The 23,807-nt window shown below is 32.3% G+C and overlaps 2 protein-coding genes across 2 annotated transcripts; one reads left to right on the forward strand and one right to left on the reverse strand.

Moving 5' to 3' along the window:
• The first annotated feature begins 5,621 nt into the window (after positions 1-5,621).
• On the forward strand, positions 5,622-12,751 carry LOC110613782 (U-box domain-containing protein 33). Its single transcript, XM_021755087.2, has 7 exons — positions 5,622-6,081; positions 6,475-6,593; positions 7,424-7,533; positions 8,699-9,275; positions 9,792-10,343; positions 11,389-12,111; positions 12,364-12,751. The coding sequence occupies exons 1-7, from the start codon at positions 5,757-5,759 to the stop codon at positions 12,544-12,546; spliced, it is 2,589 nt and encodes an 862-aa protein (XP_021610779.1). The 5' UTR covers positions 5,622-5,756; the 3' UTR covers positions 12,547-12,751.
• Positions 12,752-16,280: 3,529 nt separating this feature from the next.
• LOC110613850 (probable protein phosphatase 2C 4) lies at positions 16,281-19,921 on the reverse strand. The gene is made up of 4 exons (XM_021755208.2): positions 17,995-19,921; positions 17,769-17,882; positions 16,764-17,028; positions 16,281-16,679 (listed from the first exon to the last, which is right to left on the reverse strand). The coding sequence occupies exons 1-4, from the start codon at positions 19,633-19,635 to the stop codon at positions 16,564-16,566; spliced, it is 2,136 nt and encodes a 711-aa protein (XP_021610900.1). The 5' UTR covers positions 19,636-19,921; the 3' UTR covers positions 16,281-16,563.
• Positions 19,922-23,807: the final 3,886 nt, after the last annotated feature.

Here is a 23,807-nt window from a genome sequence, read left to right on the forward strand (position 1 = left end):
GATCCTGGAGAGGATCAGAGGCCGTTATGCATGGGGCAGAGATCTGATTCCTTCATACGTCCGTATTAGCGTGGCAGGGACAGGTGGTCTACTAATATTTGTTCTATCGGCACGTCACTAGCGGACAAAAGGGAACCTATAAAAGGAGAAATGCTCTCTTCTAGGTTTAAGCTTTTTCTAAGTTTACAGAGCCCATTGTAAAAACCCTATTTCTCTGGATCTCAGATCATCACTACGTAATCCTATCTTCGAGCGCCAGCTCATGACATACTTTGGACGATTGTTGTACTATATCAGAAATTCCCTCATCGGTCTTTGATTCTTCATATTCGAAACTTACAACTGTTTTTCTATGGCTTTAGGACTAACACCTGGCATGCTTCTGGTGGTTATCCACCTCGTGACGCTTTTTGGTAGAAACTTGTCTTTATCTTTTGGGACTAACATCCAAAGACTCGTCGGCGATTATCCGCCTCGTGGCACTTTTCAGCAAAAACCTACCTATATCTTTTAGGCATAGAATGCATTGGTAATTTTTATTAATTGGGACTAACACTCAGCCATGGGCCTAACGGATACTCGCTGGCCTTAGGCATAAAATGCGTTAGTTAATCGGGACTAACACCCGGACATTGACCTGACAGATACCCACCTTGTGGTCTTGCCATAAAATGCCTTAAGTAGCGGGACTAACACCCGGTTTATGGGCCTGATGGATACTTGTATTGTGGCCTTGGCATAAAAATGCCTTAGGTAGCGGGATTAACACCTGGATTATGAGCATGGCGGATACCCGTCTTGTGATCTTGGTATAAAATGCCTTAAGTAGGGGGACTAATACCTGGATTATGGGCCTGGCGGATATCCACCTTGTGGCCTTGGTATAAAATATCTTAGAAACTTTTTGTAAAACGGGACTAACACCCAGTTGCGTGGCCTAGCGGATACCTGTCTTGTGGCTGTGGCATAAAATGTGTTAGTTAGCGGGACTAACACCCGATTATGTGGTCTGGCGGATACTCGCTTTTTGGCCTTTGCATAAAATGTCTTGTTTAACGGGACTAATACCCGAATTATAAGCTTAAAAGATACTCACCTTATAGTTTTGGCATAAAATGCCTTATTTAGCGGAACTAACACCCAGATTATGAGCCTGGTGGATATCTGTCTTGTGGCTTGGTATAAAATGTCTTATTTAGGGGGACTAATATAAGGATTATGGGCCTGGCGGATACTTACCTTGTGGCCTTGACATAAAATGCCTTAGTTAGCGGGACTAACACTCGGATTATGGGCCCGACGGATACCCAACTTGTGGTCTTGGCATAAAATACTTTAGTAGTAGGACTAACACTCGGATGAGCCTGGCGAAAACCCTCCTTGTGGCCTTTTTTTGTCTCCACATATCCTCGCCTGTTTGACTTTTGATTTTACTTTTGACCTGTCTTTTTGTCCTTTCTCAATGCTTGAACTTTATTATCTAGTCTTATGTACTTCTAGGCTTTATCCATTAGTTGTTGGTAAGTAGCGACTGGATTCTTGATTAGAGAATCCATGAACTTGACGTCGTGTGTTCCCTTCTTCAATGCTTCACATGTTATCTCATGATTTAATTCCTCCACTCATATTGTTTCTACATGAAGCCATGAGATAAATCTCTTTAAAGACTCGCCCTCTCCTTAGCGGATCTTCAGCAAGTCAGAAGAGAGTTTTTTAGGAGGTATACAAGTAATAAACTTGGAATTAAATACATAGCGAATTGGATAAAGTTCTGAATTGAACATGGACTCAGATGTTGGTACCATTTCTTAGCCAAACCTATGAGTATTGGCGGAAATACTCGACACAACATGAAATTGTTGACATCTTGAAGCTGCATGGTTGTCATAAAGATCGCCATGTGACTTTTAGGATCTGTTGTTCTGTCGTATCTGTCCAAACTTGAAAGTTTGAACTTGGCGAGAAATGTCTCTGCCAATATCTCTTCTAACAGGGGCGAGGTATCGTCCAACCTATAATCCTTCTCCTACTCCTTTTGGTACCTTTGCACAACCCATATAAGCTTCCAGTCGACATCTTTTGGAGTCTCATCTGACGATTCCTCTTCGTCCAGCTTTGCCTTTCCCTTGTACTGCATTTAGATTGCCTCTGTCTGAGTCCTTAGGGTGTCGATGGAAACTTCCTCCCTTATCCTGGGAACCATGAAGGAGGTCTCCTCCCGAACTTTATACTACTCGAGAGTGGTCTATAATCTTTTTATGTATTGAAGCATTTGCTCATTATTTAGGTTGCTCAGATCAACCTCATTGACTATTGATGGGGGTGTTTTATCCACTACCTAGAGTAAAGGAAATGATTATATTGGCAGCAGTTTTAGCAATAGCTTGTGAATTCTCAGCAATGTTAGAGTATAGATGAGGGAAAATGTTGCTTTTTAAGAGGAAATGAAAAATCGGTTTCTAATCCAATTGAATAGAGATAATCCAATGGATTTCTAAGAAATAGAATCAAATGATGTGGTTAAAATGAAACTGTGCTATGACTGATCAACCTATATTCAGTCGACCTATATTAAAAGAGAATATGAAATGGTTAGTGCTTATAACAGTCAGTCTAACGATCAAATCAGTAAACTGTCTTTTTTATATACACCTTCATCTATATATATATATATATATATATACAAGGCTTTAACTTTTTTTAAAAAAAAAAATAATTATATATATATAGCTTATCTACCTTTAGTTGATTAGTTAATGGCTTTTTTCAGCTTAATTCTTATATCATATAATAATAAAAAATTTACTATTTAATTCTTGATTTTTATCTAAATTATAATTTATTCCTTACATTTTAGAATTTAAATTATTTAATTCTCTAATTTTGATTTCATTAAAATTCTAAAGTTCCTAAGTAAATTGCTAATTAATGAAAAGACAAATATACCATTCATTTAATATTTAAATATTTAAATCATTAATATTTAATTCATTGAAAACTCCACGGGACCAACCTCTCTTCCCTGTCTCTCACCATATTCACCTCCCTTGCTTTCTTTGATCCTCACTATCGTGAATCATAATGAAGGCATGCAGCTATTTTGATTCGTTTGGGGTGCCTAAGTTCGATTCGTTTTGCATGCAACTATTAGATTTTCACCTCTTTGAATCTCACCGCCTCTATCCAAGGACTTAAAAACTAGACCTTGATCCCCCTGCTTGATTACCTCTGTCCTTTGCCTCTCAAGACGCAGGTTTTCAAGCTTAATTGGGAATTTTGAGATTTTTTCTATTTCTTTTTTTTTTTAATTTTTTTACTTCTGTTGTAATATCCTAATGAACCCTGGAATGTGAGATTAGACATTTTCTCAAACTTTTTTCAGAAAAAAACAGAGCTATGGGTATTTAGAGAGTTTAAAATAGAACCAACAGGGTATTTTGGTCATAAAAATACTCTCTTTCATTAGACCATGATTTAAAGTTTGACTAAAAATGTAAATTCACAGTTGGTCTTTGAATTTTAATGGATTTGAAAATAAAAGTGTAATCGAACCAAATTATTTATGAACGATTTATAAATAAAATTGTGTGTTTATTCGTGAACGGTCTTGTGAATAAATATATAAATGGATTTAAAAATAAAAGTGTAAATGAATCAAATTATTTATAAACGATTTATAAATAAAATTGCGATATAATTTTAATTAAATTAAACTACATAATTTAAATAGAAACACTTTCATCATCACTTAAATAAAATATTTATATATAAATTTATATATCAATATATATATATTTTAATTAAATTTTACATATTAATTAAATGATTACCGAAGATTATTATTATATAATATTTAATTTATACTAAATATACTTTATATAATTAATTAAAGATTTTATAGTTAGAAGTTGAGTTAACGAATATTAATATTTAAAGTTATAAATAATAACAAAATTTTAAAATATTTTAAATTTTTAATATATAATATTTTTTAGTTAATTAATAAAAAATATAAAAAAATAATTGAAAATAAAGTAAATTTTAAAATACTTTAAAATTTTAATATATAATATTTTTTAGTTAATTAATAAGAAAATATTAAAAAAAATAAAAACAAAGTTACTTTGCTAGAATCGAACCAAAACTTAAAACAAAGTTATTAAGTGTTACATCACTGCACACGTTTTTCATATACAAACTGAGAGCGCGTAAGTGTTGACTTACAAACACTAATTCCACGTCCAACGTTGAATAGATAGAGAGAATTATTACTTTTTTATAAAAGAATAATTATTTTATTTTTTTTATTAATTTTGCGTTTAAAATATTTTAATTAAATAAAAAATTTTAATTTAAATATTTTTTAATGATTTTATAATTTAAATTTTACTTATAATTTAAATTTTATTTTTAATTTAAATTTATTTATAATTTAAATGAATTTAATTATATTGAATTTATTTATAATATAACCGAGTTTAAATTTAAAATTTTTGAGTGGAGTTTGAATTGACTCGTTAATATGATAAATGAGTTTATTATGAATTAAATTCGAATTGAGTTTGAGTTTAATATTTATTTATGAATCGAGTCGAATTCAAAATCTTTAAATTTATTTTTTAATCGAAACTGAATTTATCAAAATTCGACTAGATTTGATTAACAACTCTATTAAAAAATCAGGATTATATAATTTAATTTTCAAAATGTACGAACTAAATTATAATTTAGATCAAAAGTCAAGGATTAAATAGTAATTTTTTGAATAATAATAATGCAAAGACATGGGTGGTTAGGTAACCTAAATTCCTAATGACGTTAATTAAATAAGATAAAACTTATTAATCAAATACTTACCATTGTTTGCCTTCTTTGTCTTCATTCTCAGAATGCCCCATCATAACCACTCTGAGTATTTAATAGCCCACTTCATTGTCAAGAAAAGGAAGGAGAAGACCTAATCTCCTATTTTGATCGGAGTTTAAATTCGAAAAACTTTTAATATATATATATAATAATTTAATGCTTTAAGTTTAAATTATTACTTTTTTTTTTAAATTGAATATGTAATTTTGACGACCGTAGACTTTCTATCTCTTAAGTAAAATTAATGAAAAATTCAGATTTAAGGTTTTTCAGGCTTTTCTTATAAATAAATTAGTCCACATAGAGCGTTTCAGCTCGGTAATGTGAAGCAGACCGAATTCGACACGCGCATAAATTTATATTCTAAAAATCTAATTCAATGATGTGATAAAGAAGTTAAGAGAATAGATCCAATCATTTTGCAGTTTTATTCACATGACCTGAATAACAGAGACATATACATCATTATATAAAGCTGTTGTTAATAAAAAATAAATAAATAATAAATAAAAAAATTATTTTTTCATCCGTTTAAACTCCCAACTATAAAATCCTATTTTATAGATTCCGACGTTAAGATATTACTGATGCATAGTAATGGAACAAAACTATAGTTTATCTAAAAATAATTTAAAATCCAAAGCATATCTCACTTCTCTTGTAAGTCAAACTGAAAAGTCAGCCGTCAACCTCTGGACAGCCTTTCCTCCTCTTTTCTTCCAAAGGAATAGAATAAAGAAAATGAAAATCAGAGAAAATAAAGAAAATTTTTATTTTCATTTTAAAAGAAAAAAAGAAGAAATTCTCTTTCTCATTCGCTCTTTCCATCCACATGTGGATGTGACCGTACTGCAAGCACACAACACAAAGCCCTTTGTTTCCCTACAATTATGGAGTTTTTTAATCCAACACACCCGCCTCTTCTTGAACCCGCCCGAGAATCCCTTTCTGGGTTGTCTTCTCCGGAAGTTTTCCGGACTCGGTTTGGCCGGATGGCGAGTTCCCAGTTACCTGATATTGTTGAGGAAAGCGGTGGCGTCAGTGTTAGTGTTAATGGTGGTAGTTGTGGTGGTGATGCTGACAAAGTGTATGTGGCTGTGGGAAAATCTGTGAAGAAGACTTTGGGTTTGCTTCACTGGAGCTTTAAACGCTTTGGGAGCAGAGAAATTTGTATCCTTCATGTTCACCAGCCATCACCTTTGATCCCAACTCTCTGTAACTCTCTCTCTCTCTCTCTGTGCTTCATTGAACTCCTAATTTTTCTTCTCTTTTTGTGTAGTATTTGCATCTGGATATGATGGTTTAGTTTCCAACTTGTGGAATTTAGCCCGTTTTCTCTTGAATTTATGATATTTTTGGGTTTCTTTTTTTAACTCCATTTGGTTTCTTTTCTAAACTTATGTGTATAAACCTCCCCATGAAAATAATCATAGTAATAACAATAATAATAATAATAAAAAGAAAACTTCCAAGTTTCTGTATATCTTTCTTCAAGGTTTAACGATGCCTTTGTTCTTAAGTTTAACTTCCTTGAGCATCAAAATTGCACTACTTCATTTTTCCTTTTTTTTTTTCCAAGTGATGTGAATTCTCAAATATTTACTGCAGTGGGAAAACTACCAGCAAGTCAAGCCAATGCTGAAGTAGTTTCAGCTCATAGAAGGCAAGAAAGGGAGCAGACAAAGAAGCTCTTAGAAATTTACTTGGCCATTTGCCATAGAGCTAAGGTGTCCTTTATCTCCCAAATGTCTTTTTTGCTTATGTGGTTTATGTTTTTAGATACATGCTGTTTAATATTGGCGAACATTTATTTGTCTTAGTTGGCATGTTTTATAGGCTTTTTTAATGCACACCTGCTTATGCGATATCAGAAATCAAAATCATATCATATTGCAAATAATTTTATATGATTGGCATGTGACAATGGCACATTATTCGGATTAAATGGTAGCATTGAGAATTGCAGCTTTGTCCAAGCTTTCAAGATTAATCATTTACTTGGCTTGTGCTGGATTTGGCAAACTCTGTCTCTAATATGGATAAGGCGGAGAGGTTTTAATAGGTAGATATCCGTTGTATTAATTACATCTTTCCATGAGCAAGGGGGAGGTTTTGGTAGGTTGTTATTCTTTGTGTCAGTTGCATCACTTTCATGAGCAGATCCTAATGATATTACATTTGGAGTGTTAATTCTGGTCCTGAACAGAATTAAGAGAAAACAAAAAAATCCATGTAGTTGAGCTTGACTAATTTGAGGCTGAGCTTGGTTGGGTTAGTTCCAAAGGGAGTTGAATCATGATTATGATTTTAATTTATTTCTATGAACCTTTTCCATCTGGTTTTAGGCTTTAAAGTTGAATGATTCTTCTTCGTACTAGTGGTCTGAAAGAATTACATGATGTGATATTAGAAGTAATACAGCTTTTGGTCTTTTTGGAGATTGTCATTTGTTTCCCATATTTGGCCTTATTATCATTGCACATTTTCTTTTTTCCCAGCCATTTGTGTTCTTATTGGAGTCATCTTAAAGATCTCATGGATTATGCTTAACTTGCAGGTTGAAGCTAGTATCATCACAACTGATTGTGACTATGTTCAAAATGGAATAGTACAATTGCTAAACAGACATGGCGCTAGGATGCTTGTTATGGGTACTGGGCCAGGGAAGTAAGTGGTTTTTCAATCAACTATTGTTCAATTAGTAATCCAATGAAAACCAACCAAATTGCCACACCTATTTTGGCATGAGATTTAAGTTCTATCATCTGTATGATTTTTTTTTTCTGACGCTTAATTTGTTGCAATAGTGTACGCCTAATCTTTGTGAATAATTTTCATGTTTATATGACCTGTTCATGCAACAGTAGATGAGTGTAAGTGATGTAGAAATAGGAAGAACAAGAGAAGTAAGTTCTCAAGAATATAGAGAAACAAATTCTCAAAATTCCATGAAATCTTTATTGTCAATAATATCACAATCCAAGCTAGTAAATAATAGAAAACCTAGCCTCGTATATAGATTTTTTGTAACTCTTAACTATATTAGGATTTTAGGGACTATAATTCAATTCTTATTAGGAATACTAAATTAAAATAAACTTTGTAAATAAATATTAAATCTAATAATTATTAAAATTCCAAAAAAACTTTAAATTTCCTAATTCTTCAATAAATAAAATTCCTAAATTAATTCTCTTCCAATAACACATCACTCTTCCTTAGCTGGAGAAAACTCGACCTCAAGTTTTGAATTGCGAAAGAATCAGGAGTTGCATTTTAAGGAGGAACTTTATCTTCTTGGATAGTAGCAATGAACTTGAAACAAAATCTCCATGGTTTGATCAGCTTTATTTGTTTTCCCAATTTGTTTAGTTTAGGAAGTTTATTTTAATTTGGCATTCTTAATTAGAATTGAACAGGGTTCCTAATCCTAGTTCTAATGTGATTAGGGTCTCAACAACACTATAGGTATAGGTCTATTTTTTCTATTGTTATGTAGTTTTGAGAATAAATAAAGGTTATTTGGGAATTAATTTCTCTGTCTTTATATCTTCCTGGTTATACATCAGCAGGATTAAATAGCTTCAGCTTCGTTTTTGATGCTTAAGCAAAAATAAATTGAATCCATAATAATTGAATAGCCTTCTTAGCAGAATTTCATATGCAGACTAACATCTTCTATATAGCCTTAGTTTTTCTAATACTGTCAGTGAAAATCTACACTGTGTTGTGCTGGTTGTCTCTTTCTGTTTAAATGTAGAGATACTATAGAGTTCTACCCATTTGCCTATTTATTTATCTTCTAATTCGCAATCCTAATGGCCTAATACAGTTGCATGAAGGTGAAAAAAGGTTCCATCAAAGAAAATTATGTAGCTAAAAGTGCTCCATTATACTGTGCAATATGGTTTATCAACAAACGGAAACATGTGTGGATGAGAGAAGCTTCTGAAAGGTCCACTTTTTTACCATCATATGATCATGCAAGGGGTGGAAGTATGGAAACTTTAAGCTCTAAATCGCTTCAGTATAGTAAGAATATATTGCCGTTGCAGCCAGAATACCTTTGTTCTAGTTCTTCTACAGGTATAACTTGTGCCCAAATTAGCCATTGTGCTCAAAGTGAATCAACCTGTGCAGAAGTGCCAATGTTGCATACTAGATCTCGTTCCACCGATACACATTTCCTCCACTCTGTACACAGTTCATTTAGTCCTAGAAGTAGTAGCTCTGGCACCTCTACTGAAAGAAGTGTGACTTCAGATTCTGACTCAAAGGTTGAGGAAGTGAGCTTGTATTGTCAATTGGAAGAATTAAGGATAGAAGCAGAAGCATCAAGGAATGAAGCATTTGAAGAAATGTTGAAGCGCAAAAAATTGGAATTCCAAACTTTGGAAGCCATCAGCAAGGTAAAATTAATTTCAGCATCCCACTTCATTTCTCGTAGCATCTATATGTGAAAATAATGGTGATAATTTACTTTGTATTCCTTATGCTTCTATAATTTTCAGGTAGATAAATGTCGCTTGACAATAAGCTTTATTTGTGATTGCTTCTCATTATGTGGGAAAAAAAAAAGAAAAAAAAAAGCTTATTATATTCATCATGATTTTGATTTTGACTTGTAATAGTAGTTAATATTTTATCTTTTATTATGCATTACTTAAGTTAAAGGAGTTCATCTTGTTTTCTATCTGTGTCCCATATGTTGCATTTATAATCAGTTATAGGCTTATAGCAAATTTTACGCTGATTTGTTGGGAATTGTTAAGTTTAGGAGATTTGCCTACTGGTTGGAGATTAAGCAACATATTTGCTGATTGTGGAAATTTGTTTTGCTGGTCTGCCATGTTCCGTAAATGAATTTCAGCTATCTTGTTGTTGTATATTCCTAGATTAGAAGCCTGATTCCTTGTTCTCTTCAGGTCAAAATCTTTGATTCTGCCTATGCAAATGAAGTTAAACTTAGAAAAGAAGCTGAGAATGCACTAAGGAATGCAGTAGAGGAACAAGAAAAACTCTTGGAAGCAAAAGAGGAAGTAACTAAACAGCTACAACAGGCCATGAGAAGTGTTGCTTTTCTAGACAGTCATGTACAAGAAGCAAATTATAGGCGGGATGGTGCTGCTGGAGAATTGGAACTCATTCAAACATCCATTGCAACTCTGCGGCAGGAGAAGCAGACTATCCGTTGGCAGAAAATGGAAGCTGCACGTTGGCTTGAGCGATGGAAAAATCGAGGACAAGCTGGAGCTCCCAAATGTAATGGGTTGCTTGGGTTTGTTGAAGAGTTGCCTGAGTTGGCGGAATTTTCAGAATCTGATTTGCAAACAGCAACATGCAATTTCTCTGAGAGCTTCAAGCTTGGGCAGGGAGGATACGGTTATGTTTACAAGGGTGAAATGTTGGGTAGAACTGTTGCTATAAAGAAGCTGCATTCAAATAACATGCAAGGGCAGTCAGAGTTTCAAAAAGAGGTCAAACTGTTCTCTCTCCCAAAATCTTGTATAGCAGAATATTTGTCAAGAACATGACGTTTATTGGAAGAAGTTGAGGAAGAAGATATTCCTTTACTTATTTATTTTGTGCATCTGAAATTCTAACTAATGCTTGTTGGATCCTGTAGTATATACCTGTTCTGTTACTCATTTGCGAATATCTTAGAAAGCTTGGCAGTTACACTCAGATCTTAACCATAGCCAGGACTTGAAAAAATCACCTCTCACCATATTTTTGGTTGCTCTCCTGCAATAGTATCCATGCATGATACAGATATGGGGTTGAGTCGATCTGGCCCAAGTCCATTCAGGATCTACTGTAGAGGAAATAAAATTAGCAGGGCACATACAGAGCAATATAATGGGGAAAAAAGATTGGATCATGTGACATGTGGACTGACACATGATGGGGAAGGACCACAAATAGAGAAGTATTATTAATTTATTATGTGGGTATTCTAGAGTCTTGTAATTGAGGAAGTTATTTCCTGAGGAGATTGAAATCTACTGGAGTCTTAGACTTGTGAAATGTTGTTTGGCTTATATTTTTATTTGCTTTTGGAACTATTGCTGGCTGTGATGAGTTCTTGATGTTAGCTGCTGGAAACAGGAGATTTGTGAATAGAAAGAACTCATTTAATTAAATTTCCTGTTTTACAATTTATTTGTGTTGAATTGAAACCTGTCGAGTTCCATATTTCTTTTTTCGACAATAATTTGGAGATGATATAGTTTACTTTTTTAAGTACTGAAACAACTATCAAAACTACGGCATACAAGACTAGATTAGATATGCAGCATTTAGGTTACTTTGACAACAAGATTTTTAAAGTATCTGCGGGTCGCAATTCTGTATTACTTACAATATTAGCAGTACATCAGGGATTCAGGGTCCAATATTTGGTGATAAAATCTCCTGGTGCGGCTTTTAAGAGCTTATCCAAAAAAGTGTGTTTCTCTATATTGCCTACTATCTCCTATCTCTCATGCTATGTGAAGTAACCTCAATTATTTGTTAATACAGGTTCAAGTTCTTGGCAGATTACAACATCCTCATCTTGTGACTTTGCTTGGTGCATGCCCAGAAGCTTCGTCTCTTGTATATGAGTACATGCCCAATGGGAGCCTCCATGACTCTCTCTTCAGGAGAAGCAACATTTCTCCCTTGACATGGAAAGTCCGAGTACGAATTATAGCTGAAATCTCTAGTGCACTTTGCTTCTTGCACTCGTCTAAACCTGAAAAGATTGTCCATGGTGATCTGAAACCACAAAATATCCTACTTGATTCTGAACTTAGCTGCAAAATATGTGAGTTTGGAATTTGCAGATTGGTAACAGATGATACTCTTTCTTGCCCAAGCTTTCGCAGAGGCGCTGAGCCAAAGGGTGCTTTTCCATATACGGATCCAGAGTTCCAAAGAGTGGGAGTGCTGACAACCAAGTCTGATATTTATTCCTTCGGGGTGATCATTTTACAGCTACTCACTGGAAGGCCTCCTGTTGGGTTGGTAGGTGAGGTGCGAAGAACAATGTCATGCGGTAAATTAGCCTCGATTTTGGATCCTTCTGCTGGAGAATGGCCGACATTTGTGTCAAAAAGATTGGGCGACTTGGGTCTGCATTTCTGTGAATTGAGCAGCAGGGAGAGACCTGAGCTGACACCTGCTCTGGTGAGGGAGTTGGAACAGTTGCACATTACAGAAGAGCGGCCAGTGCCCTCTTTCTTCTTGTGTCCTATCCTTCAGGTAATGACATTGAGAATAACTTAGATTGTACCATTTGCACACATAACAGATGCTGTTAAAAGGCGTGGCGTTGTGTAGCTTCGATTGTAGTTTATTAGTTTGTCGTGAGGATAAATGATGATGTCGTGCCGAGATGCAGAGTTTACTGAGTTGCCGTGGAGCAAGGGTGTCATGGCCTGGTTCTCTCTCTATAGAGCTGAAGTTTCAAATAATGCACCATATGGCTTACACATCTAACTTGAATTCTTTCAGGAAATAATGCATGATCCTCAGGTGGCAGCTGATGGGTTCACCTACGAAGGTGAAGCCTTGCGTGGATGGTTGGAAAATGGCCGCGAAACATCTCCCATGACTAATTTGAAGTTGAGTCACTTGCATCTTACTCCTAACCATGCCCTGCGTCTTGCAATTCAAGACTGGCTTTGCAAATTTTAAAATCCCATGGATTCATGCATTTATATTCTATGTACGTATTCCATGTTCTAATCATCTGTACAGATTTGAATTCTACTATTCTAGGCCATTGCTGCTTCATCTTCTATTTTGTCTCTGTATATAAATGGATGACGAGTAGTGATTTCTGTAACATTCTGTACAAGGAGTTCATCAGCTAAATTCTATACTATTTATTTCACATGAATGGAGTGATCTTCTTGGATTTTCATTTCCTGTGCGGTTCTATCTAACGCTTCCTTCTCAGGAGCATGGCTCTCTTTGAAACTTGTTTCAGGCCAGTTTTTGCTGAAATTTTCATCAGAATCCAGATTCTGTTCTCTGTTTGCAACTCGGAAGTTGTAACTTCAGAGCTGATAATCACGAGAGTCATGATAATTGAACTGAAATGCTACTTGCAAATTCTTCATGGGATGATTCCTGTGGAAATTAGAATTCCTTGTTCTGAAAAAATAAACCTCTGGCAGAAGCTACCATATTCTTGAATCCCCTCTAAGCCAGCTTCTAAGCTTACCTCTCTCCCTCTCTTTTATTATTTATCTCAAAAAATTAAAAACTTATTTATTTTATTTTGAAATTTGAAAGACATATTTGATTTATTATAAAATAAAAAAATGATTTAATTGGAAAATACTTTTTAAAAAAATATTTTTTCAATATAAATTATTTTTCATAAAATAAGCAGATGCTTAATATAATTTAATAATCAAGATATATTTTTCACATATTTAATAATTTCTTGTTATTCAACGTCAGTTGCATATTTTTAAACTTGTTATAATATTTATACATTTTAATTATTTATATATATTATAAATTTAAATTATAAAAAAAACTAACTATAATAATTTAAATATAAATAATAATAAAAAATTTAAAATTTAAATTTATTATGTGGTATCTTAATATTATTCTAATAATCTAATATTTAATGTATTTTTATAAATTAAATAAATTTATTAGTTAAATTGTTTAATATTTTATTATTATCTTTAAAAAAATAGAATGATAATATTAATTATTTTTAATAAATATTACATTACATTATTTTATTTTTTAATATTATAAATGTATATTTTAAAATTAATATAGTGAATTTTTATAATTTTTTATAAAAATAGAGAATGAGTTTTATTATATTTAAATTATTAACACTGATTTTTAATACTTTAATAATTTATAATTTTTATTTTAAAATTAAATATATCATTAATAATTAAAACAACACCATAATTAAAATAATAATAATAATAGATATTTATCTCACTCTTATACTATAAATTATAAATATATTTTAATCTAAATAAATAAAATAAATTTAAAATAAATATTAAATACATTAATTTCATAAGTATTAACTATTATAATTTATAAAATAATATCAACAAAAGTTTTTATATAGAAATTCTTAAAATTATTAATTGTATACAGCTCTATTAATAATATTATTAATACTTTTTAAATTTATATGATAAAATAATTAATAAAAAATATATATTTTATTTAAAAGTTTAATTTTTTAATATTTTTTAATAATAAAGTTATATATTTAATTAATCAAAATTATATTATTTTATAAAATAAAATTTATATTCAAATAAAAAATATTTTAACCAATTAAATTAAAAATCTAATTACAATTAACTACGTCTATTATTAGAAATTTCATTATTCTTTCTTTTTTTTTATAAAATCATTCCACTTTATTTTTTTATTAATTATATTTTATTAGATAAAATAATTCAAGACTTTATAAAATCATTTCACTTTATTTTTTTATTAATTATATTTTATTAGATAAAATAATTCAAATATGAAATAAAAGTATTAATTTTTAATAAAAATTTAAAATAACTTGCTCAATTATTACATTAAATAATATATATAGTTAAAAAATAAAATTTTATAAAGGTTTTCATTTTTAAATTTAAAGAAAAATTTATATTTTTTTAGTTATTTTTTTCATTTAATGTGATACTTATATGAAAAAAATATATATGTATTTTTAACTAAAAAATTATATATATATTTAAATTACAATTTGTATAAACATTAGATAAAATAGTTATAAAATTAAATTAAATGTAGATAAAAATTAAAACCAATCTAATAATAAAAAAAATTATAAAATTAAATAGAAATTTGTTTAACCTTTAAAAATTATAAAAATAAAGATGTTTTCCTATCAAAGAAGGGATTATAGGTTTGAAATAATGAGGGGTTTTAATTACTGAAGAGGTTCACACCCACCTCACCTCCCTTACCCTCAACTGCATTAATTATCCTTTTTTAAGACTTTAGTGGTTAGCAGTTGGAGGAGATTTATAATTGGATAAGACTATCCAGACTAAAGGTGAGCAGTATTTGGTTCAAATCGAAAAAATTGACCAAATCGAATCGATTTGAAAATTTGGTTTGGTTTTTTATATATTTCGATTCGGTTCGGTTTTTAATTTTAAAAATTTTAGTTATTTCGGTTCGGTTCGATTTTGATCAGAAAAAAACTGAAAAAACCAAACCGAACCGATTAGTGATAATAATATATTTTTTCTAGAGAAATTAAATTATATTAAAATTAAAATATTTTAATTAAATTTTAAAATATTAAAAATAAAGTGTAAAAATAAAAAAATTATTAAAAATTTAAACCGATCAAACCGAACCGAACCGAATCGAATCAGACCGGTTCGATTCGGTTCTGACTAAAATCGATTCGGTTTGGTTTTCATAAACACTAAAATTTTGATTTTCAGTTTATTCGGTTCGGTTCGGTTCAAAACCGAACCAACCGAATGCTCACCCTAATGCAGACCTAGATACTGTTTGAAATAATAAAAAAAAAATTTAATTTAATTAATTTTTATCGAGTCAAATTTTTAAATATTTAGCGTATGGTTTTACTTGTGGGATTGCAATCAATAACTTGTGGATGGCCTAAAAGAGTGTGCTTTTAAACTTATACTGCTAATACTCATCAGGATTTTAATGTGAAGACCAAAATGATTAATGGGTTCCTTTGACTTTGAATTGGGTCAGTTAGATTATTTATGGCTGAACTTCCTCTTTACATTGCTATTAAATGCATAATTAAAAGAACCTTTTCCACATGGTTCATCAATTTATGGTCCCATCTTTCACTTGTCCTTTTATTACAAATTACTTCTACTAGTTTAAAGATGTTCGTCACAGTGGGATAATCAATACTGAACTCTCCTTGTACAAAAAAAAAAAGGCAACATATTTGCTTGAGATTTAATGAAAATTCATTTGTTTTTCAACTGCAAACTGAAGGAAAGTTAGAAATAGTGAAAATGGAATCCTCTAAGGTCTAAGAATTGCAATTTTGCAGGCTTTACAGTCAGAAATAGGATATGGATGGGTTTATGCAGATCTCCAAAGTGGCAGAAATAGGATATGGATGGGTTATACTTTTTCCAAACATAAAATAGAAAAAAGGAATGTTGACATTAGAAGTGGCAGATCTCCAAAGTGGATCTCAGGTTTTATGCAGCCAATGAACAGAAAAGCAGAGACTTTACTGAACACATATTGAGCTATCTATTCACAGTTCATTCACAGCATATGCTAATGCCACAACAGTGGCCAATTGTTTATTAAAAAAATAAGGTAAAAAGATTCAGATGCTGGTATAGGAATTGTTGCCAACCCCACAACAGTAGTGAAAAAGCCACCCCAAGTGAAAAGTGGAGATCATATGGAACAAAACCCTTTTCAAAAGGAATGCCATTTATAAGTAGAAAATTACAAATTTCTATTATAGTTTATAATCAACAAAAAGCTGCTTTTTTACAACTTTACAGTCCCCACCACCCAATTTCACTGCACAATTAAGCTCCTAAGATACTCATTTCCTGGAGCTTAATTGTTGCTACAGAGGTGACCAGGAAAAGAGAGAAAATGGCAGAAAGGAAACGCCTTACATTTTCTTTTTCTTTTTTTGCAGATGTCTCTATATCTTCTATATGTAGCTTTCTCTACTTATACACATGATCTCCATATCCTCCCCTCTAAAGAAATAACAATGATGGAAATATCATCATGGTATCGCCGTCGATCACCCTGTGGTATTTCGAGCAACTCATGAAAATCCATACCTGCAATTCATTATAAACAAATTCAGCACATATATTTGCAGACATTGTGTAGCTTGTAGCAAGACATTGAAATTTATACAATACCAGCTTTCTTAGCTGCACGGAATAGCACCTCCTCGACCAGATGCTGCGCTGGATCCCCTTCAGGTTGCAATGCAATGAAAAGTTCAACTTCGTCGATAGCTTCTTCATTTGTAAAGTATTGATACAGCCCATCAGAGGATAGTATCAGAAACCTATCTTTTGGGCCTAGTCTATGGTGGCAGAGATATGGTAAACAATTTATATATGGGGAATTGCCAATGTAGTCTATTCTGAACATCTCTAGGAGTGCATTGTTCCATTTAGGCTGCAGATGAGAAATCAAGAGTAAGAAATTGCAGAACTATTTTATGATATTTACTTTACTGCATTCTTAAAATTTATATGTGTGTATATTTATATAATGCACGCAAAACCAGCATTTGCATAAACATCCTGCCCCCCCTCCTGGGAAGCAGTCCCTGTCTAGCAAAAATTGATAATATAAAGGTAATTGACCATTTGATGATTATAAACAAGAAAAGAAACTCCAAAAGTATTGTAAGAAAGAAGGAAAGTGTAGGATCCATGGAAGCTTACAGCTTCCAAATTACTAAAGTTTATAGTGCTTTTTTACTTGCAAAAGATGGAGTCATTTTTCTTTTGTTTTTGCCAATAAAAGAATAGTATTATCAGGACTACTGTAATCCTTCTTTATTCCCCACTTCCATACATGCATCATAGAATCTGTTACAATTTCTATTTCTGATATTAGCCAATCATGTTTAGATGCTGTTGTGCAGCTTCTTGCTCAAATAAATAGGTACATATTGTTGACTGATCATGAAATTATGAAATTTGGAGGAAAATACACATAATACCATGATTTTCATGAGTCGCATCAACAATATTGCCAGTCACTTTGAAAATTTTCAAACAAATTCTAAACATGCACATTTCTCAAGCACTAAGCAGTAGTCTTTAGACATCTTAGATACAATAATCCCAAAAGAACTTTGCACGTTAAAAATCTAAAAGAAAAACCCAGAGCTTAGAATGTAGAACTACCTGTTTGAGAAAACCTGCACCAAAAGCCCTAGTGACCTTCAATGAACCTTTCACACGCTCATTCACCACAGCACAAGCATCATCTGGATGCTCAGATTTTATTCTTTGAACTTCCTGAAATGAAATCAAATAAAGCTCGTATCAATGCAATAGGAAAAAGAAAACAGATTGTAAAGTTGAAAATTTTCAAAGGTTTTTTCACCATGAAACCACAGCTAATATATACCTCTTCCACATTGGTGCTATGATCAACACTAAGCTGAAAAGCAGTCAAAGTGGGTATTGAATTCGTTCTTTCGCATTCATAAGTTTCAAGATCATGCAACGTTTCCTCATTTATCCTCTCCAAGTCCTGCCTACTCTTTCCAAGCCAATAATCAGGCTCTGCCTTTTGGGCCAACACTGCCCGGCTATCCCCCACATTCATCACATACACATCTTCTCCTTTCATTAACATCACAAGCACACAAGAACCCATCAAAGCCAACTCCGGATTCTCCATTAGCATCTTATCAGCAATATCCAAATATGCCTCCTCTGTTTTCTTCAAAGCCTGTGATAGAGCCTTTAACACATCTGCATGATTTATGGCTCCATTGTCCGACCCAGATCGAGTCAATTGCTCCTTTAATTTCTTATCAAGCTCTACTCTCTCTCTATCCCACTCACACTTCCATCTCAACTGATTCTCCTCCCATTTCTTTGCAGCACCTCTATACTTCCCCCTAGAACTCCTCTTTTTTTTGGAATTGGAATCGAAACTTGTATCCAAGCACTGAGAACATTCATCATTTTCGCAATTCCTATCGGATTCAGTACATTGGAGAACAGTTCCCAATCTTGAATTAGCACCTTCTGATCGAACAGGGGATGAAGTAGGAGCAGAGATTTCAGCAGATTCAAACTTATCATCCCATAACAATCCTTTGAGCTCCTTATGCACAGCAGAGTATAGATTTGATGAAAGATAATCTGTAGCATCAGGACCATTAAACCCATCATAAATCCCAACAAAAACCCATCCATGTTCCTCTGAAACAACAACATGTACACGATCCTCCCCTGCTTTCCCTTGTGCCCACTGAAGGTTTTGGCTCTCCAGAGAATCATCATCCTCTAAACTACCATCGCTACTCAAATTAATGCTACTTACAGTCAAATTCTCATTGTACTGCTTCTCTGAATTCAAAATCCAATCTGGTTCTTTAATAACGCCTTTTATCGGAGCCACGATCGAGTTCTTCCCACGAGATAATGTTTTGGATAGGGCTCTTTGCAAGACTCGAATCAGTGATCTCTTTGCCGGTCTGGTTCTGAAAGCGAAACCACCATGGGAGAAGCTCCTTTGGAACTGATCAGAACTGCCCTTTTCAAGAGGACCCGAGAACAACCCACGATCCAACGGACCCGACATAAATCCCCTCTCAATTGGACCCGACATGAATCCCCTCTCCAGTGGACCCGAACCCGAAATTAGACCCGGGTTCCCTGTCAAAGGACCCGAATTGATGGGACCAATAAGATTTCTCGGGATTGGTTGCAGAGGAATCGAAGCGAAAGAAGTTGAGCTCTCAAAAGCCGCAGCTCGATCAATAGTATTATAAACATAAGGATCTATAAAGGCAGTAGAAAGCGGCGTCGATGTGTTAGCACTGACAGAAGCGCCGGAGATTGAACGGAAGGTGGTGGTTTCCTCGGAGTGGACTTTTGAAGAAGAAAGCCGAGTGGGGTCTGGCCGGACATAGCAGAAGGAGTGACCGAGGCCCTCGTCAAGCGGGTCTGATATCAACAACGATATATCCTGTTTCCGGCGAGCCTCTCCGGCTCCCGTGAAACAGACCGTGAGTTTACCAATCCCATTACCCATCAAACCAAAAAGAAAAAGAATAAAATAATTATATACCTCCAAACAAAAGAAGAGATAAAAAAAAAGATTTTTTTTTATTTGGGCATGCACTGGAATCTCTCAGTGGTGTTTCATGGCCAGATAGAGAGAGAGAGAGAGAGAGGAGGAAGATGAAGAGGAGAAGAAAGATGAGGTGAATGAGAGAGATAGAGAGTTGACTTTTGGCTGCTGGGTTTGAAATTAGAAATCAGAAATTAGTTTTGATTTTTAGAATTTAAAAGGAAAAAGAAGAAAAAAAAAAAAGAAAAGGAGAAAATGGAGTGTGCTTTTGGTGTGTGTGTGTGAGAGGCGTTGACAAACGGAAGGCGTTTCTAAATAAATGCATGAATGGGTTTGTTTTATGGAATTATATATTAACACGCGTTCTGAGCGCGTGCTTACCAACTCCTTAGTCTAATTTCTAAATAGTATTTCAAAATATTTATTTAAATTAATAATTATACAGTTCGTATTTTGAATTGCAAGTGTCTCTTTTTTTTCCGTTAGGACCACAAATGAAAGAGAACATCGTATTTATGTTCAATTCTTCCAAAGGTTGGGCGACTCTTGGACTCATCGTAAGCTATTTCATCATCCAATTTTTTTTTTTCATTTATTAAATATTTCATCTATCTGGTAAAATAAATTTATATATTATATTTAATAATAATATATAATTATCATTACAAAGTTTTTAACTTACAAATAATTTACATTCTTTTTTCTCATAATTTTTATCTATTTTTTTAATTATATTAAAATTATTATTCATTTTTTTAGACTATAGTAACAAATAAATTAATTATTATAACTCTATTGATTTCTTGAGCTCTCTATGAAGTTTGCAAACAATATCCAAAAAACTAAAGTACAAAATTAAAGGGAATTTGTGAGAGAAAAATGAAAGACTTTGGAGATTAGAGGTTTTGTTCTTTCATTCATTTAGCTTAGATTTGGGAATTTTATTTTAGGGTGACACAAATAAGTCTTTTTCTTATGGAAATAGAAGAAATAGTAAAAAAAATTAATAAATATCTTTTTCAGTTAATAAAATAAAAATATAAAGATATTTTAATATATTTTTAAAATTATTTAAATATTTTAGTTAATTAAGATAAACTACATAGATACGATGGTGAGTATCCCTATTATTTATAATATTTTCATATGAATTAGAAAATATAGTTTTTTTTTTGAAAAAGAATTAGAAAATATAGTTAAATGTACAAATTTTACATTTTCATTCTTAATATACTCATTACTCATATTGTTATATTAAATTATTCTTAGGCTAATAAAATTTACTTTTAGAATGCATATATATTGTGATTAGTCAATCTTGGAAGAAGGAGAGAGTTATGACGGCCACTCCGACACTTAAATCAGTAACATGAAATAAGGTGAGAGTATCATAATACTTAGAACTCAAAAATAGTTATGTAACAGAATCATGTACCTTTATCTCTATCATCACTCGCTTTTATAATGTAAGAGGGGATTAATTATAATATTTTCTAATAATCCAACAATAATATGACTGGTTAATTGATGACAGGTCTTAACGACTAATCGGCTGGGGTCTCACCATTACAGGCATAACAAGGTTATGTTAAATTATCTCTAATAGTAACTTAATGTGAGCATCCGGTCTGTTCTGAAATGAGTGAGTTTTGATGAAGAGTCGGACATCTTAATTATTTGAGTCTTTTATTCTTTAGGTAAGACCACACATTCAATTATCAAACTCTTATAACGTAATTTTTATTTTATGATGACAACTCAATCTACATTAAGCATTTTTATGTAACATCAGATATATTGAAAAGCGAATAAATAAACTGACATCTAAAATAATTTGCCTATATTTTAGAATGGATAGGAAAAGAAAATAAAATTATTTTGATGAGATTGGTAAAGTAATAAATAAATTATTTTCAAAAAATAAAGTTTTTTTATAATTTTGAAACAAATTAAAAAGAAAATACCCTTTTTATCTACGTGGATAAAAGAGAAAAGTAAATTTATCTTTGTAGGATAAAAGAAAGTGGTAAGTAAACTATTATTTTTAAAAACATACTGATTTATAATTTGAGATAAATAAAAAAAATATTATTTCACTCTCTAACTGGTTCACTTTTAGTTGTAGATTAATAAAGATAAAATTTTTAAAGGTTTTTTTTTATAATTTAAGGAATTTAATTACTTTATAAAAATTTTAAAAATAAATAAAATAAAAAAATATTTGTTTGAGAGAGTTAGTTAATTGGAGTTAATAAAAGTATTTTTTCAGTAAGGGTTGAGATTATACTCTGTATTTTTTATTTGCTATTTTAAGAGGTTTTTTTATATAAATAAGTGATATTTTATCATTTTAATATTTTATTAAATATTTTATTTTCTAATTTACTATTTAATAAGATGTATTTTTAAAATATTGAAATTTTTTTAGCCTAATAAGCCTTTGTTAATAAAAGTGAAGAGGGATATGATGACGCGCTAGAGGAAGAGCGTAGGGATAAGCAATGCAAGTTGAAGAGGGGGAAAATGGAAAGCGATATAATAAATTGTGGAAACAATCGAAAAGTCAAAAAGGCACAGCTATCAAACGCGCTTGGGGAACGTGCCATAATTGCCGTTGGATCGGGCGCAGGCGATTGATGAAAGAAAGAGGTTCACTGACACCTGTCATTATATCATAATTCCTGAGCGACTTCTTACTCCATTTGTCAACTCCAGGTTCCCGCATTAATTCATTCTCTTTCTCCTTCCATTTTAATGACGTCACATTTTATCCATAAAGTTACTGTTTTTGTAATTGGTGTAATATGAAAATTCATTAAATGAAATTATTTATATTAATTTTATATCCTAATACCAAAAATATAATATTATACAAAAATTATATAAAATCATATTATCGCTCCTATAATTTTATTCGACTTTTCATTTTTAGTTGTTTTAAAATATTTTCTATTTTTTATTAACAATTTAATTTTTTAAATAAAAATTTAAATTATATTTTTCCACTTCCTTCAAATTTTAGTCGTTGTCTGTTCCATTTTCTTCGAGAGAGTGTCAATCCTTACTTCTCCTATATTTTCTAAATTAAGTTTTACTAGTTATTAGGGCATCCATAATCAATTATTCTAAAAGTTTTAAAATTTATGTGATTGTGATGTTTTTCTCTTGATTTTATGTTAATACATATTGGGTTAGAGCAAATTTTTTAGATCTCTTATGTGTGTTAAGCATGTTTGGTAGTTGTTAGGTTTTTGCGTGTGCGTTTGGAAGTGGTTTGAAGGCTGCATGTTCAGGACAGAATCGGATTCTGCTTTGTTGGAGAATCCAAGTTTGACCACTGAACCTGCCTGTGGAGGCAGCCATTTAGCCGCCTAACCTGCTCCCGAAGGTTTTGACCTTTGGATCTGTGAAGAGGCCGTCGAACCTGCCCCTGAAAGTTTTGACTTTTGAATCTAGAGAAACCTTCGGCCACCGAACCTGCCGTCAAAAGTCCTCTGCCCAATCTTTTTCTCCTTGTTTTCTATGTATGCTCTGGTATATTTTTAGGGGTTTCTTGGGAGTTGTTTTGAATATTATAAAAGTCATGTTTAGTCCCTCATTTAAGTCCATCTGTGTAGGATCAGACTTGAGAGACCGTAAAGACCTACAGTTAAATAACTGTTTCAGTATTAGGCGAGCATCAGCCAAAAGTGAGTAGAACTGAATTGATTTATTATTTTAAAAAAATTAAACTTTTTAAGCATGCTCATATATCACGAATGCTATATATATGTAATTAAGTTGTTTGCATTATAATTCACGAATATGATGTATTGCATAATGTATTTGTTATTGTGGATAGATGTTGGATGACCCACTAACCCTCGAGTATGATATGATATGCTATGACGGATATGAAAATATTAGGACTACCCATTCTACTCATCTGGCACTATGCAAGGAAAAGACTAGGGTTGCCTATTCTACGCCCCTGACATTATGGATATGTTATGATATGTTTAAGGGGGAAGTCTTAAGAAGCACCCGTCGTGGGTCAGATACTATTGGAATTTGTAGAGGGTTACTGGTGACAAATCCATTTTGATGTGAATTGTTTGTATTGTTTGTATTGTTTGTATTGTGACGCATTCATA

This window comes from Manihot esculenta, chromosome 4 (genome assembly GCF_001659605.2).
Source record: "Manihot esculenta cultivar AM560-2 chromosome 4, M.esculenta_v8, whole genome shotgun sequence".
Taxonomy (NCBI): Eukaryota; Viridiplantae; Streptophyta; class Magnoliopsida; order Malpighiales; family Euphorbiaceae; genus Manihot; species Manihot esculenta.

Coding starts and splice junctions, on each gene's coding strand:
- LOC110613850 (XM_021755208.2), bottom strand. CDS start 19,635: ATGGGTAATGGGATTGGTAAACTCACGGTCTGTTTCACGGGAGCCGGA. Junction 17,883..17,994: donor ATAGCACCAATGTGGAAGAG/GTATATATTAGC, acceptor ATTTCATTTCAG/GAAGTTCAAAGAATAAAATC. Junction 16,680..16,763: donor CCGTGCAGCTAAGAAAGCTG/GTATTGTATAAA, acceptor AATGAATTGCAG/GTATGGATTTTCATGAGTTG.
- LOC110613782 (XM_021755087.2), top strand. CDS start 5,757: ATGGAGTTTTTTAATCCAACACACCCGCCTCTTCTTGAACCCGCCCGA. Junction 6,082..6,474: donor ACCTTTGATCCCAACTCTCT/GTAACTCTCTCT, acceptor TATTTACTGCAG/TGGGAAAACTACCAGCAAGT. Junction 12,112..12,363: donor TCTTGTGTCCTATCCTTCAG/GTAATGACATTG, acceptor GAATTCTTTCAG/GAAATAATGCATGATCCTCA.